General features: G+C 43.7%; 1 protein-coding gene across 9 annotated transcripts in view; it reads left to right on the forward strand.

Annotated features, from left to right (window-relative positions):
• LOC117258886 (NLR family CARD domain-containing protein 3-like) overlaps positions 1-17702 on the forward strand; it is a 68016-nt gene extending 50314 nt beyond the window's left edge. For 5 of the 9 annotated variants that reach the window (XM_078164580.1, XM_078164572.1, XM_078164573.1 and 2 more), the window contains 4 exons: positions 4891-5064; positions 8909-9082; positions 12235-12408; positions 13219-17702. In XM_078164580.1, coding sequence (XP_078020706.1) covers positions 4891-5064; positions 8909-9082; positions 12235-12408; positions 13219-13231 — 535 coding nt within the window. In that variant the 3' untranslated portion in view covers positions 13232-17702. Of the gene's footprint in view, positions 1-4890; positions 5065-8908; positions 9083-12234; positions 12413-13218 lie in introns of those variants that run through there. The other 4 variants (XM_078164574.1, XM_078164579.1, XM_078164581.1 and 1 more) reach the window with 3 other exon arrangements.
• The last annotated feature ends 260 nt before the right edge of the window (positions 17703-17962 follow it).

A 17962-nucleotide genomic window follows, 5' to 3' on the forward strand; every position in this document is an offset into this window, starting at 1 on the left:
CGACAGGACAGCGGACAGCGGTAAGAGGAAAGGAGGAGGAGGGCTGGCTGTGTTTGTGAATGATAGATGGTGTAACTCTGGGCACATCACTATCAAGGAACAGCATTGCTGCAGGGACATTGAGCTGCTGGCTGTTGGCATGAGACCATATTATCTACCCAGGGAGTTTTCTCATGTCATTATGGTAGCAGTGTATGTCCCCCCGTCTGCAAAGGCTGAGTCTGCTTGTGATATTCTCCACTCTGTTACAAGTAGGCTGCAGACACAGCACCCTCAGGCCCTCCGTCTGATCTCTGGGGACTTCAGCCACGCCTGTCCATCCACCACCCTGCCCACCTTCACCCAGTATGTTTCCTGCCACACCAGAGACAATAAAACACTGGATTTATTTTATGCCAACACCAAGGAGGCATACCACTTATCCCCCCTGCCCCCCCTGGGAATAGCTGATCACAACCTGGTTCATCTTCTGCCTGTCTACAGACCTCTGGTGCAGAGAGAACCAGCAACCACCCGCACTGTGAAAAGATGGTCTGAGGAGGCCGAGGAGGCCCTGAAAGACTGCTTTGAGGCCACTGTGTGGGAGGTACTCAGTGATTCCCATGGAGAGGACATTGACAGTCTGACATCATGTATTACGGATTATATTAACTTCTGTGTGGAAAACACCGTACCCACCAGGACTGTACGCTGCTTCTCCAACACCAAACCCTGGATTACTCCAGATATAAAAGCTCTCCTGAAGGAGAAGCGGAGAGCTTTTATATCTGGAAATAAGGAGGAACTGAAGGCCGTGCAGAAGGAGCTACGGAGAAACATCAGACGGGGAAAGGAAGAATATAAAAAGAAGATGGCTGCAACCCCCCTCATCCTCACCTTCACCTTCTCCCCCCACCTACACTCCTGGCACGCTGCTTTGACACCTCCCGCACCCCCGCTCCCCTGGACATCTCACCACCCCCCACCCCTCCCCCCACCTCATCACCTCCACCCCCCAGCACACAGCCCCCCTGCTCCAGCTTGTCCTTCACTACCTGTCAGGTGAGAGATCAGCTGAGGAGGATAAAGACGAGGAAGGCTGCGGGTCCAGACGGCATCAGCTCCAGGCTCCTGAAGTCCTGCGCAGACCAACTGTGCGGGATAGCTGAAACCATCTTCAACCTGAGCCTGAGGCTGGGGAGAGTACCACAGCTGTGGAAGACATCCTGCGTGGTACCTGTGCCCAAGACTCCGCACCCCAAGGACTTCAGCAGCTTCAGACCGGTGGCATTAACATCGCACCTCATGAAGACTCTGGAGCGCCTGGTCCTGTCTCGTCTCCGCCCCGCAGTAGGCCCTTCAATGGACCCGCTGCAGTTTGCTTACCAGCCTGGCATTGGGGTGGACGACGCCGTCATCTTCCTCCTGCATAGAGCTCTTTCTCACCTGGAGAAGCCTGGAAGCTCTGTGAGAATCATGTTCTTTGATTTTTCCAGCGCTTTCAACACCATATAGCCTGCACTTCTGAGGGACAAACTGGAGCACATAGGGGTGGCTAATCACCTCACATCCTGGATCCTGGACTACCTCACGGACCAGCTGCAGTATGTCAGGACCCAGGATTGTGTATCGGACTTCGTTGTCTGCAGTACAGGGGCCCCGCAGGGGACAGTGCTGGCACCGTTCCTCTTCACCCTCTACACTGCAGACTTTTCATACGACACCCCCACCTGTCATCTGCAGAAGTTCTCTGACGACTCTGCCATCGTCGGCCTCATCACAGATGGGGACGACAGGGAGTACAGAGAACTGAACCAGGACTTTGTGGACTGGTGCCTGAAGAACCACCTTCAGATCAACGCGGGAAAACCAAAGAGCTGGTGGTGGATTTACACAGGTGCAGACTCCTCCCCCAAACACCAGTGAACATCCAGGGAAAGGACATTGAGATGGTGACATCTTATAAGTACCTGGGTGTTCATCTTAACAACAAACTGGACTGGACCAATCACATAACAGCACTGTACAAGAAAGGCCAAAGCAGACTCTACCTGCTGAGGCGGCTCTGGTCTTTTGGAGTGCAGGGGGCGCTCCTGAAGACCTTCTCTGACACTATGGTGGCGTCAGCCATCTTTTATAGAGTGGTCTGCTGGGGCAGCAGCATCTCGGCTGCAGATAGGAAGAGACTAGACAAGCTGATCAAGAAGGCCAGCTCTGTCCTGGGATGCTCTCTGGACTCTGTGCAGGTGGTGGGAGAAAGGAGGGTGACAGCCAAGCTGTCATTTCTGAGGACTGTTGGGAATCAACATATATTTACCTCACACGGTGGCACCAAATATGTTGGGGTCAACACACTAGGCTTCACACGGAGGTATCAAATATGTTGGGGTTAAATTGGCTATCGGAAATAATTAATAATTATTATTAATAATTAATAATTATGTTAAATAATGTGATTTAATTAACATTAAATCACCTTGTGGGGCACCATTCCCATAAAGGGAAAAATGATAGCCAGTTAAAGGTATCAGTCTCATAAAATAGGCTAAACTATTAATTTGGAGTTTGATTAATATTTAAATTAATGACAACAACCAGAATTAACAGTAACACCTGAAGGATTTCGGAGTTCTTGACGCAGCAGAGGTTGACTATTCATTCACTCTTGTGTAACATTAAACAAACAGCAGGCATGATTCCAAAGAATTAAATTTATTCACAAATTAGCAAAGCAAACCAAACCCACAAATTCTAACTAACTATATACAAGCTTGGTGTGTATATATGTGTGTGTGTGTGTGTGTGTGTGTGTGTGTGTGAGAGAGAGAGAAAAGAGAAAGAAAGACAAAGGCGGGTGTGGTGATCAAGTAGCTGTTTGGCCTACAAAACAAAATGGCCGACAACGGAGAACTACCAAAATGGCAGAATCAAGGCTGGCTTCAAGGGGGAGGTGTTTGTCTGACCGTGTGGTCAGGACAAAGACAAAGGAAAAGAAGCGGGAACTTTGAGATGCCTATTTGGATGTAGCTCTGTTGAAAGCCTGTTTGTTAATGAGTCTGTGTCAATGTGACGTGTGTTGCAAACGGTCTGAATTAGTGCAGAGATTGTTTAGTTGCATGCAAGAATCTGTTTGTGAACAGTATTAGCAAACTAAACACTTAGCTTTAGCGAAACCAACTAATCAATGACCTAACTGCAATCTAGCACAACAATACTCAGTAAGCAGCATCAAATCACGTACAACAAGTTAAACAGTCTTGCTTAGCCTGTAAAGCTGTGATAAGCTATGCCCAGTTGTTACATTACCGATCCTTGAATGGATGGAGGAAAGAGTCACTTGGTGGTGCTGCTTTGTTAGCCAGCAGAAGAAGGCTGGGAAGGTGTGGTTTCAGCTGCAGTCTTTGTGGTGTCCTTTGTTCCAAAGGTTCTGATCCGAGGAAGCTGGTCGCTCGGGATCCTTGCGGAGTTAGACGCTGGGTGCTAACTCACTTAGTTCCTTGTTGCTGGAAAGCTTGTTTGCAAACCTTGTGTTTGCCAGAGAGTCTGTGATCAGTTGCCCTCCCTTTAGTGGTTTGGGCTATGGAGCAGGGGTTCGGGCCTCTGCTGTCCAGGCCCAAACGGGAAGAGGTGTTAGCTGCTGAAGCAGCTGGAGTAAAGAGCACTGCTCCACGGTTGGAGCAGAGAGAGGAAGTTCTGTGGAAGGGAGCAGATCTTGTACAAAAGGCCTGTGACATCACAGAGTCACATGTCACTGTAAAAGGTCTTGTCCAATCAAGTTTGGGACTTGAGTCTCACTGAGGTGTGAGGTAAGACCTCCTGTGGAGATGGGTGCCACCTAGCTCTCTTTGTTTGAAGACAAAGAGCATGCAGAGGAAAAATTCTTGAAATCAGTGATGATTTTACCAAATGATAAATCATCTGTGGTCCTGTGAATCCCAACAGGACTAATGACTCCCATCCTCTGCAGGAGGAGATAAAAGCTCTGGAGAGCTCCTTCGGCGATAGACTGATTCACCCAAAGTGTGTGAAGGAACGCTATCGCAGGTCTTTCCTGCCTGCTGCTGTCAGGCTTCATAACCAGCACTGCTCACAGTAAACTGCACCATGGACACTTTAGGGACACTATGGACACTTATGGACACCACTATAAGCATTGTTGTCCCCCATGTTGTTGTTTATTTGCACATTCAGTATTCACTTGCACTAAATATGTTCACTTTAATCCATTGCTCACTTTTTTTATCCACTGCTCATTATTATTATTGTTATTATTTATTGCTGTTTCTTCTATCTTTTGTACTTTTTTCTGCATGCATAGTTTTTTAAGTTTTTAAATACTGAAATCTTTAATTTGATTCTTTCCCCTTGACTGCTGTAACACTGGAATATTTCACTGCTGTAACACTGGACATTTCTTACAGTGTAGCTGAGTTAAGAAGAGACCACTTCACACTCAGTATGGACAGGAGGAATATTTACTGCCACAATAACTCTTTTAATGTGCATGTGGCTGTTGAACAAACTTGAACAAATGTGTCCCTCTCCTTTTTATTCCATATATAAATACAGTATGAAGGTCATGTAAGAAATGAATGAATGAACAGTGTTTTAGTCCAACGTGTCTGATTTGATATTGATCCTCTAAATACAGACTTGACTGAGATCAGCAGCATGTTGTTAATCTGTGTTGATATGAATAGGTGAATGAATGTTGTGGTGACATTTGGGTGATGTCTGTAGAAGGCTGACATCATGATGATCCACAAAAACACAATGACAAAGTCACTCTACTCAGTTTAGGGCAAAGCTCATTGATCAGGACATAGTAATGTCGAGCTACATATTTAACACCTGAACACATCTGATTGTATTATTAATGATTTTTATCTACATCATTTATTCTTCATTCAGACTGAGGAGATGCTGGTTGTCAGAGATCAGCTGTGTTTCACTGGCCTCAGCTCTGAAGTCCAACCCCTCCCATCTGAGAGAGCTGGAGCTGAGTGACAACAAGCTGCAGGATTCAGGAGTGAAGCAGCTGTGTGATTTTCTGGAGAGTCCACACTGTAAACTGGAGACTCTGAGGTCAGACACCATTTTTTACTCCTGTGCTGAGATTATTATGATGTGAAAGTTGTGTTGACACTAAACTGCAGACATCAGGCTGATATTATACTCATCCACAATGAAGTCTATTTGTCTTGTTCAGTGGTTTAATCCATTAACTGTGGCAGAGCAATGTGGAGCTAAAACCTTAAAGATAAACTCTGCAGGATCTTCCTTCAAAACTACGGAAACGTATTGCATTCGCTTGACAAATAAAAAAAAATCTGTTTTCTCAGTAATTTTTTTTCTGTTTTTCGTGTTTTGTTTTTTTTTTGTTTGTTTTTCGGGGTAATTTTTTCTGTTTGAGTATTTTTTTCTGAGTTAAGAGAGAAATAGAACAACAGACACTTTCATTCTTTTCTTGAGAGCTCAATATAATGGAAGATAACATGACCCGCATGTTTAGTTCAATCCCGTTTTACTTTGTTTTGGGTTTGAGACACTGGGAGATACTCTTGTCTTTAAGTCACAGATGGTGTTATCATTAGTTTGTTGACTTTACGCAGGCACCTTAAAGGGAAATTTCGGTTTATTTCAACCCGTCTCCTATCGTCCTAAATTTCAAGTCACTAGTGACATAGAAATAATAGTTAGCATGTTAGCCGTTAGCCTAGATACAGCTGTAGCGTCAGACCTGTTAAAACGTAATTGAACGGGCATCCTTTCAAGTGCAAAGTTAGTCCACTAAACAAGCTTTTTCTCCACAAAGACCGCCTCATATCGTTAGGATAAATGTCAGAGAACATATAGAAAACAACATGTCAACGTGTTGTCTAACCTTACCGGTGTGCTGCCATGTTTGTTGTTTACTATTGAGCTAAGGCTGCAACCGGTCCCATTCCTTGCAACAGAGGTATTGCTCTTCTGTGGGCATTGGGGCACAGCATTCACAGGTAACGTTACACCACCGATCTCCAGAGCTAAATCCTTCCAGCAGCCATTCCTCCTCTGTCGTCCTCTAACGTTATCTGTTGTGCCTCTCTCTCTCTCCTCCTCCGTTCTTCAATTTGACGAAGCTCTTCGTCAGTGTATTCTGGCTCAAATAAATAAGGGCGGCCATCGCCTCTCGATGTGGAAAGCCTATATACTAACATTCCACATTTAGGTGGTCTTCAGAGTTGTTGTCTTACCTTACGTGTGTTTACCATTTACCTCTGCTTCCCAAAGCGCGGCCAAAATATCGCGAGAACAAGCAGCGATCTCATACCGTGCCTGAAATCTCGCGAGAACAAGCCGCAGCAGCTGCAAGGCAGAACCGGACAGTAGCCTGAAAGGTTCATTCATTTATTTTATGAAAGATTTATAAAATAATGGCTGACTTTTTGCCAGACTTTGTGGCGGAGGAATTTGATTTTGCAGAGTTTTATGGCCGCCCTTATTTATTTGAGCCAGAATACACTGACGAAGAGCTTCGTCAAATTGAAGAACGAAGGAGGAGAGAGAGAGAGAGGCACAACAGGTAGAGGACGAAAGAGGAGGAATGGCTGCTGGAAGGATTTAGCTCTGGAGATTGGTGGTGTAATGTTACCTGTGAATGCTGTACCCCAGTGCCCACAGAAGAGCAATACCTCTGTTGCAAGGAATGGGACCGGTTGCAGCCTTAGCTAAATGGTAAACAACAAACATGGCACCACACCGGTAAGGTAAGACAACACGTTTACATGTCGTTTTCTATATGTTCTCTGACATTTATCCTAACGATATGAGGCGGTCTTTGTGGAGAAAAAGCTTGTTTAGTGGACTAACTTTGCACTTGAAAGGATGCCCGTTCAATTACGTTTTAACAGGTCTGACGCTACGGCTGTATCTAGGCTAATGGCTAACATGCTAACTATTATTTCTATGTTACGAGTGACTTGAAACAAATTTAGGACGATAGGAGACGGGTTGAAATAAACCGAAATTTCCCTTTAAGACTTTGCGGTTGTTCAGACAAAAAGCCCATTCAGATCTGCTGGACATTGCAGTGTTTCTCCAGAATCAGTTGGACACATATGGCAAGCTCCATAGATACAAGATGATGCATCTGAAATGCATTCAGGCTGGCTACGTGGTGACAAGAGACAATCAGGAGACTGATGAAAATATTGGATCCATGGGGAGTGCAGCTGAGGCGCCGGAATCGCCTTCGGCGACGTGTGTAGATATATATATACATATGTCGCCGAAGGCGATTCCGGATATGGACGACCACCCCGTCAAAACAATACTCCTGATCTGCACCAGGACATCAGAGTTAAACGTTAGGGGAGAGTCAACAGAAATGACAGACGGGATATCTAAGTGTTTTCTCACATCCTTCCACACCAATAACGTGTTGTAAATGATTATGTTGTGATCAAGGGAATTTATTTGGTCTGTATTATTGATAAAAAGTAGGGATTTAAGTCTTCTGGGATAACATGCTAGAGACTCAAGACTAAGCCATAAAGCTTCTCGCTGATACGTAAACCAGTCTGACATCATTTTGAGCTGAGCCGACCAATAGTATAATTGTAAGTTACCCTCCCCCCCGGGCTCAGAAGCACCATGGGTCCAATGGAAAACGCTCAACCGCCTGAGAACAGGAACAGGGCAATCAAAAGCTGCCATGGCCAGATGGGGCTATGAAACTGGCCAAATCACCTGTGAATGTGGAGAAGAGGACCATACAATGCAGCACTGCCTTGTCTGCCCCCTACTACGCAACCAGTGCAGCTCAAAGGATCTTGCAGTGTTCAATAAAAATGCAAAGGACTGTGTAAAGAAATGGGAAACTGTCATATAACCAATCAGCTTCAAAGACACAAAAAAAGAAGAAGAGGGAGAGATAAACCTCCTAATTCCTTCGGTTTTGTAAGTTTGGAGAACTTAACCCCTTGGTGTTTGTTGTTCCAAGGATGTTCATTTTAATGACATTGATCCTTCAGAGGAACAATGTCAGTAAGGAGGTCCATGTCTTCAAATCCATCTTAATTTTTTGAGTTAATGGAGAGTAATTGTCTCAAATAAGTTATTCAAATCAAGAGTGATGAAAACACCCAGATATCTGAGACCCTCATCCGTTATTTGACATTGTTGTCATCCGTTAGTTGACAACAAGTACGCTTGTTACTATAAATAAGTGCAATAAAACCTTGAGCAGTAAAAAGCTAGTGCTTTATCAATACACGTGTTCAGCATGTAGAAAGACATATTTCAATCTGCTCTGTCCCTCATTCACCGCCGCTATGGTTTACAATCACATTTTACACAAGCACATCACACTAGTGGGACCAATAGCAAATAGTTAAAGGTAAAGTAAAATGAAAGCTGTGTGTATGTAGTCTGTTTAACTTAGTTTGTCACTTATCTTAAAATGTACCTGAGACAGCCTACCTGTGGACTGAAAATGTCTGGCCCATCAACATTTTCTGGTTTAAAATCCAGCCCAGTTGAATTTGTAATTGAACAGCCCTGCTTTAAACACTTGATTTCAACTTAAATTTACCCTGATGATTCTTTAAATAAGTGATTTATGTTTGGCTGCACAACATGAGTTAGTGATGATGGAGCCACTGGTGGAGCTGGCAGAGTTTAAGAGGTGAAGTCACTACATCTTTATTGAAGTAGCAGCACGTTGTCAATGATATTTATGAGATGTTTTTCACTTTTTGTATTTTCCAGTCTTTAACCTGCATCCTGTTGGGATCAGCACAATAACACAATGACAAAGTCACTCTACTCAGTTTAGGGCAAAGCTCATTGATCAGGACATAGTAATGTCGAGCTACACATTTAACACCTGAACACATCTGATTGTATTATTAATGATTTTTATCTACATCATTTATTCTTCATTCAGACTGAGGGGCTGCAGTTTGTCAGAGATCAGCTGTGTTTCACTGGCCTCAGCTCTGAAGTCCAACCCCTCCCATCTGAGAGAGCTGGACCTGAGTGGAAACAAGCTGCAGGATTCAGGAGTGAAGCAGCTGTGTGATTTTCTGGAGAGTCCACACTGTAAACTGGAGACTCTGAGGTCAGACACCATTTTTTACTCCTGTGCTGAGATTATTAAGATGTGAAAGTTGTGTTGACACTAAACTGCAGACATCAGGCTGATATTATACTGATCCACAATGAAGTCTATTTGTGTTGTTCAGTGGTTTAATCCATTGACTGTGGCAGAGCAATGTGGAGCTAAAACCTTAAAAATAAACTCTGCAGGATCTTCCTTCAAAACAGTGTATAGACTCATACAGAAATAATCCCTCTCGATCAATCAATCAATCAATCAATCAGTCAATTTTATTTATAAAGCCCAATACCACAAATAACAATTTGCCTCAGAGGGCTTTCCAGCATACGACATCCCTCTATCTTTTGGACGCTCACAGCAGATAAGGAAAAACTCCTCAAAAACGGTAGAAACCTCAGGAAGAGCAACTGAGGAGGGATCCCTCTTCCAGGATGGACAGACGTGCAATAGATGTCGTACAGAACAGATCAACATGATAAATGAACAGTAATCCGTATGACACAATGAGACATAAAGAGAGACAGAGACAGAGAGAGATGCAGGACAGACAGTAATGATAATAGCTTACAACAACATTCATTTAAGTAATAATATTACAATAATAATTACAGCTATTGTGGTACAATATGTTGTAGGTATATATTAATATATGATAGTATATGTATGTGACAATAATCATATGTGTATAATAATAATAATAATAATAATAATAATAATAATAATAATACATTTTATTTATACAGCACTTTTACAGCTCTCAAAGACACTTTACATTTAAAACCAAAGAAAAGAAGTACATACATGTAAGTGCGACGAGATAAACAGAAGACAAGGACAATATAAAACAACAAAGTGCAAAAACATAGTGCAAAACAAAGAAAAGGAGGGCACATGAGGAACAGAGAACGAAAAGCTAATGTTAAAGGTTAAAAGCGGATTTGAAAAGGTGGGTTTTGAGGAGTGATTTGAAGGTGGATGGATTTGGACAGTCACGGATGTGTATAGGGAGGGTGTTCCAGAGGGAGGGGGCGGCTATGGAGAAGGTTCTGTCGCCCCAGGTTCGGTGCTTGGTCCTGTGTGGAGGTGAGAGGATGTTTTTGTCGGATGATCAAAGGTTGCGGGAGGGAGTGTGGTGGTGGAGCATGTCCGTGAGGTAGTAGGGGGCCTGGCTGTGGAGGGCTTTGTGGGTGAGGAGGAGGATCTTGAAATTGATTCTGTACAGGACAGGGAGCCAGTGTAGGTTTTGCAGGACAGGGGTTAAAGGTTCACGGGAGCTGGTGTGGGTGAGGAGGCGGGCAGCAGAGTTTCGGATGTACTGAAGTTTGTTGAGGACTTTGGATGATGAGCCGTAGAGGATGCTGTTGCAGTAGTCCAGTCTTGAGGTGATGAAAGCATGGATGAGAGTTTCAGCGGCAGAGAAGGAGAGTAATGGACGGAGACAGGCAATATTTCTAAGGTGAAAGAAGGCAGTTTGGGCGAGGCGGCTGATGTGATGTTCAATTGAGAGGATTTTGTCGAAGATGATACCAAGGTTGCGGATGAATGGGGAGGGAGAGAGGGTGGTGTTGTCGATGCTGAGGGTGAAGTTTTGTGTTGACATAGAGAAGGATTTTGGGCCGATGAGTATTATTTCAGATTTGTCACAGTTCAGTTTGAGGAAGTTGGCTTGCAGCCATGATTGAAGTTCAGTCAGACAGTTGGTGAGGGTAGAGCGGGTGGCCGGGGTGATGGATTTTGTGGAGATGTAGAATTGGATGTCGTCAGCGTAGCAGTGGAAATGGAGACCATGACGACAAATGATAGAATGATAGAAGTGGATGATGAAGAGGAGAGGACCAAGCACCGAGCCCTGAGGGACACCTTGAAGCAGGGGGACGGTGGAGGAGGTGCAGTTGTTGACGTGGATGAACTGATGTCTGTCGGTGAGGTATGATTTGAGCCAGGAGAGAACAGAGCCAGAGACAATAGAAGTATGACTAATAATAACAGCAGCAGTAGGAGGCATCAGGCAGGACCACGGCAACAGCACAACCACACACGTCACACCATCCAGGCACCACTGTGATACAAGGTAACCTGCAAGACAGTGGAGCACAAAGGCTCTGGAGGAGAAGCCGAGTTAGTGACATGCAGTAGAGCCGAGTTAGCCGAGTTACTCATGTCCTGCGTAACAGGACATGAGTGTTAGCAAAGGAGAGAGAGACAGACAGACAGACAGACAGACAGACTTTATTTGGTTTATATTATTGATAAAAGGTAGGGATTTAAGTCTTCTGGGATAACATGCAAGAGACTCAAGACTAAGCCATAAAGCTTCTTGCCTATACGTAAACCAGTCAGACATCATTTTGAGCTGAGCCGACCAATAGTATAACTGTAAGTTAGGGAGAGATAAACCTCCTAATTCCTTCGGTTTAGTAAGTTTGGAGAACTTTAGTAAGTTTGGAGAACTAAAAAGCCAGTGCTTTATCAATACATGTGTTCAGCATGTAGAAAGACATATTTCAGTCTGCTCTGACCCTCATTCACCGCCGCTATGGTTTACAATCATGGTTTACACAAGCACATCACACTAGTGGGACCAATAGCAAATAGTCAAAGACAAACTAAAATGAAAGCTGTCTGTATGTAGTCTGTTTAACTTAGTTTGTCATTTATCTTAAAATGTACCTGAGACAGCCTACCTGTGGACTGAAAATGTCTGGCCCATCAACATTTTCTGGTTTAAAATCTGGCCCAGTTGAAATTGTAATTGAGCAGCCCTGCTTTAAACACTTGATTTCAACTTAAATTTACCCTGATGATTCTTTAAATAAGTGATTTGTGTTTGGCTGCACAACATGAGTTAGTGATGATGGAGCCACTGGTGGAGCTGGCAGAGTTTAAGAGGTGAAGTCACTACATCTTTATTGAAGTAGCAGCACGTTGTCAATGATATTTATGAGAGCTGTTTTTCACTTTTTGTATTTTCCAGTCTTTAACCTGCATCCTGTTGGGATCAGCACAATAACACAATGACAAAGTCACTCTACTCAGTTTAGGGTAAAGCTCATTGATCAGGACATAGTAATGTTGAGCTACACATTTAACACCTGAACACATCTGATTGTTTTATTAATGATTTTTATCTACATCATTTATTCTTCATTCAGACTGTGGCGGTGCAGTTTGTCAGAGATCAGCTGTGTTTCACTGGCCTCAGCTCTGAAGTCCAACCCCTCCCATCTGAGAGAGCTGGAGCTGAGTAAGAACAACCTGCAGGATTCAGATGTGAAGCTGCTGTGTGATCTGAAGGAGAGTCCACACTGTAAACTGGAGACTCTGGAGTAAGTAGAGGGTTGGAGTGGGTCCATGCTGGTTTCAGCAGTATTATATTAAACACAGTTAGTATCAGAGCTAAGATCCAGTACTTCCTGTAAACCTCAGACCTTCTCAGTGGCTCAAAGAGGGGAATGGTGACAGTCTTCAGGAGAGGACAGAGAGACAGACAGAGAGAACAGTCAGCCAATCAGATCAGAGAGAAGCTTGTTGAGATCATGTGTTTAAGTTGATGTGAAGACGACTGTTGTTGTGTTCATGTCTACAGGAAGTGAAGCTGGATTACAGCTGACAGCATCACAACATGTATAGAGACAGCTGTCCTCCTTCATCAAACTGTCACACCATCAAATCTGACCTTGATAACAGTGGACCTGTTATGCTTTCCTGTTTCTGTGTGTGTCTGTGTGTGTGTGAGAGATATATAGCCTATAGTGTTACAATGAAGGATGTTGGTATTTGTTCTTCATTCAGTCATTTGTTCTAACAGACTCAGTAAATCCATCATTAAAGTGAATCCCTCTGTTTGTGCAGCCATGATGCGTTCAGGACTCTCAGCAGTTTATTTACACTGTGTACTTGAGTGAAATCTGCAGAGTAAACAGACTTGATACCCAAAGTCTCTGCAGGTCTGTGAGCTTCCAGCTTAGTGTGTTCACTCCAACACGTTAACATTAGAGCTGGAAGGAAGCCGACTACGCTACACAGCCGCTCCACTCTGCTCTGAACAGGAAGTCCCTACTGGTCTTTAAACTGGATGTGCTGCATCACTGACTGACAGCTGGTTTATAACTTCTCTTGTCTTCTTCTCTCATCAGCTGGAGGCCATGAGAGGATCAGCTGTGTCCTGATGATCCAGAGGGAGACTCTGACTGGACCATGTTACTGGGAGGTAGCGTGGAGAGGAGAGCTTCATCCAGTAGTGACTGACAGGAGTCACAGGTGGAGATGACTCTCAGTGCTGCAGCCTGAACTGCTCTGAGATCAACTCCACTGTCAGACACAATGTGAAGTCCACCATCATCCCTGTGTGTTCCTCTGGATCTGACAGTATCATCATCATCAGTGTGTCAATGACTGCTCTGTCCTTCTACATTGAAACTCCTCCACTCCTCCTGCTCTACACTCAACCACCTCCTCCACCCTCCACCTGGACCTCACCTGAATCTGACTGCAGATTTTTACTGTTAATGACGACATGGGGTCAGACTGGGAACAAAATTCGGCCCTGGCATTTTTCATCTGGACATTTCACATTTCGCACCAGTCCGAGCCTGTCTCCACCCTGTTAGTCTGGCTCTCTGGATGTGGACTGTGGCTATCAGCCTGCCATGGGGCTGCTGATTACAGCCGTCATTCTCCCTTCCTTTAACTATCTGCGTGTTCGTGTTTCCAAATCCTTCACTACAGGAAACAACAACAACCTGCGAGCTAACAACTTACACACTGAAGATGGCGAGTTGTGTCAAAGATTTGGATCGTGCAATAAGGCGTGTTTGCTTTGTTGTTTCAGGGAATTGTTTTAAAAATCTACAACAAATCAAACAACTTGTGAACGCACCTCAGAAAAGCCTCGACTCCGTCTTGCAGGACTATCATGCCTGATGTCCATCTGTTTTCTGACTTGGCCAGTCAGAGTTGATATGTCACATCTTGTAACTCTGGCAGCAGCATGCTCCAGTCACCGTGACTTAAGGGGGAACTAAACCCCCCTCTCTGGGCATTACTCCGCCCACTGCTTGATTTAAAAAAAATCAGAAAAGATCAGGTGAGCGGCTGAGGAAGGGGGGCAGAGTGAAGATTGTCCCTCCCTGCGGGGAGAGGAGAGAGGGCTTTTCACTGTGCCGATGGTGTCTTAGAAACCCCCCCCCCCAACTGTGTCACACGGGCAGAAGGGAAGGGACTTATTTTATCCTACTTAGTTCTATTTCTCCCTCTCTGGGAGCCTGGGCTCACCACGCAGCAGCCCACCGCATCCATCCACCCCTCCCTCCTTCGCGGTCCCACAGATATACTCCCGAGGCTCGGCTCTCTGTCACGGCACAGCGGCCCTCCACTTCCCTCACTCGCCGCACTGCACATATACTCCCGAGCCTCAGCGCCTCTCCTTGACCAACTAACCTAAATACTATAAACACACTACTAACTGTAAACCGACACTAAAATACACTATTCTAACAATACAATTTGACAAATTCCTAGCTATTCTCTCTGCTCTGATCCAACCTACTCGCTATCAGTTTGATAACTGCGGACAGAATGGTTTTATAGTAAGGAGAGGAGTAAAGGGAGGAGGGCAGGCTTTAGCGTGGACGGTTAGTGACGTCATTCGCCTCGAAGAAGAGTCATTCGCCTTCAATGTAATGTAATGTAAATTCAAATGTAGTTACCAGGTTTGAAGCTGTAGAGGGCACTCCATACCACATTTTAAAAATAAAATGTAGATTTTCAACAGTTTGCACTAAACTGTCAAGATTTTGAGCAGGATCAGTCAGTAACACTACTATACAACCAGAAACAATGATTATCAACTTAAAAAAAATGGTTTTAGGGTTTAGATACTCTTTAACTAATGTACCGACCTGTTCCACTTCACAGGAGCTTTTGTGTTACTGTTGTCAAGACGATCTGCTGGAGCCACATACAGCAACTCATCTGTCAGTACTAGTGTTAAACATTGTTATTTCTATTTATTGAATTGTATTACTTTATATTCACATACTTCTGTTTCATACTCCTATTTTTACTTATAATTCTTTAGTCTTTACATCAGAGCGGCTGCAACGAATCACAATTTCTCCTTGGGGATCAATAAAGTATTTCTGATTCTGAAAGTTGAATCACACAGTGACATACGACCGTTAATAAGGATCGGAGGCCCCACGTTGTGATATGATCAAGATATAATATCATTGCCATTTTAAATGTTTTGCGATACGCTGGGTATTATGATAACATATACAGTTGCAATCAAAATTATTCAACCCCCATTGCATATTAGGCTTATTAGCAAAATAAAATTTTTCAGCTGTTTGCAATAAACAAAGTAGACAAGAACAGTTGAAATAGTTTAATAAAACTAATATTACCATGGTTTTTATCCAAATTCAACATAAAATGCTACTTTTAATCACTACTGCAGTCTCAAAATTATTCAACCCCCTGTTTCAAGCACACCTGGTGCAACTAATCAAGGGCTTCATTAGTTCAGGTGTGCTTGAGACAGAACACATAAATACCTGGACTGGCTAGGGTTTTGTTGAGAGTGACGTTTGATTGCATGTTAGAAATATGGCTAAGTCAAAAGAATTGTCCAAAAGTTCAGAGAAGAAATCATTGCCTTGCACAAACAAGGTAAAGGATACAAAAAGATAGAAAAAGCTCTGAATGTTCCTAGAGATACAGCTGGAAGCATAGTTCGCAAGTTCAAAGTTAAAGGAACAGTGGCTACACTACCTGGACGTGGCAGAAAGAGGAAACTATCAGCGGCTGCCACCAGATTCCTGAGGAGGCAAGTGGTCAAAAACCCTCGAGTGACTGCAAAACACCTGCAGCAAGACTTGGTGGCAGCAGGCACTGAGGTTTCAGTTTGCACAATAAGGTGCATGCTAAACACTGAAGGGCTCCATGCCGGGACTTCAAGACGTACACCACTACTGACCCAAAAGCACAAGAAAAGTCGGCTCCAATATGCTCAAAACCATATAAATAAGCCACAGAAGTTTTGGAATTCTGTTCTGTGGAGTGATGAAACAAAACTGGAACTTTTCGGGCCTTTGGAACAGCGGTATGTCTGGAGGAAGAAGAATGAAGCATATGCTGAAAAGAACACCCTGCCTACAGTGAAGCATGGCGGTGGCTGAGTGATGCTCTGGGGCTGCTTTGCTGCCTCTGGCACTGGAAACCTGCAGCGTGTGGAGGGCACGATGGATTCAGTCAAGTATCAGGAAATCTTAGGTAAAAACGTCGTGCCGTCTGTGAGGAAGCTGAAGCTTGGGCGTCATTGGACCTTCCAACAGGATAATGATCCCAAGCATACCTCAAAGTCCACCAAGGCTTGGTTTCAGAAGAAGAAATGGAAGATTCTAGAGTGGCCGTCACAGTCACCTGACTTGAACCCCATAGAAAATCTCTGGTGGGATTTGAAGAAGGTGGTTGCAAAACGCACACCCAAGAATATTACTGAACTGGAGGCCATTGCCCATGAGGAATGGGCTAAGATTCCTCAGGAACGTTGTCTGAAGCTGGTGTCTGGCTATGCATCACGTTTGCAGCAGGTCATAACAGCAAAAGAGTGCTCTACTAAGTACTGAAGATGCTTGTCATGAAGGGGCTGAATAATTTTGAGACTGCAGTAGTCATTAAAAGTAGCATTTTGTGTTGAATTTGGATCAAAACCCTTGTAATATTAGTTTCATTGAACTACTTAAACAGTTCTTGTGTAATTTGTTTATTGCAAACAGCTGAGAAATTGTATATTTTGCCAATAGGCCTAATATGCAATGGGGGTTGAATAAATTTGATTGCAACTGTACTTGTATTTATTTTCAACTGCAAAGAAAAACTGTCAACACCAGAATTATCTAATAATATGCATCCTGGGCCAAGCTCCGCCCAGGACGACTGTGATTGGATTAAAGAAACAAAAGCAATCCAGAGTGTTTTCCTCCCATATGTCAGAAACATAATGGATGATTGCAGACCTTTCTCTGGTGCTGACACAGCGCTGTGGAGATAGATCTGGCTTTGTGAGACTGCCACACTGTGGAAAGATGGAGAACTGATGTTCATTTTCTTGTTCTCCTGTATCTCAGGTTGATGTCAGAATGCACAAGTCTGCATGTACGTTGAATCATTCTCATCAGAGTCAGATTATATGTCTGTAAACGTCTTCTTTATTCTTCTGTGTGTTCAGGTTATTTCATATGAATCATTATGTTCTGTAACTGACTGCAGCAGTCACCAGTGTGTTGACACAATAAATCAATGGAGACAAAATGTTTTTAAGCCACCTCAAGAAATCAAAATCAGTTTACACTATGTTTAGAATATTTTCACTGCATTTACATTTTTGGTTTCATGATGGTGAACCCAAATGTTGACATCAGAACACTCTTACATATTTCCAGTGGTGAAAGTGTTCAGATCTTTACTTTAAAAATACTTGTTCCCTCAAGTGCTTTGTTCCCTCATCTTGAGTCATTTGAGTCTGATTTTGAATGTTTGCATGGAGTTGATCAATATTTAATAAAGCAGGTATTTCCATGAGCACTCAGTGAGTTTAATAAATTCATGTCAGATCCTTGTTGTCTTGTTGTGTTCTGTGTACGTTTCTGAGACTTTTCTGAGCAGCACTCTGGACTCTGCGTGTCCACCATTCAGCTGGATTATCATATTCATATGTCAGATGAGAACAGAGGTGAGAAACATAAAGTGTGTTCATAAAGTCATGTATTTCCCTCTGTGTGATGTGACTCTGAGCTGCAGACCAAGAGTCACAATGTCTTCCTTCCACCTCACAGCTGATTTCTATAAAGATGGCGTCTTCATCAGGAGCAGCTC

This window comes from Epinephelus lanceolatus, chromosome 22 (genome assembly GCF_041903045.1).
Source record: "Epinephelus lanceolatus isolate andai-2023 chromosome 22, ASM4190304v1, whole genome shotgun sequence".
Classification (NCBI taxonomy): domain Eukaryota; kingdom Metazoa; phylum Chordata; class Actinopteri; order Perciformes; family Serranidae; genus Epinephelus; species Epinephelus lanceolatus.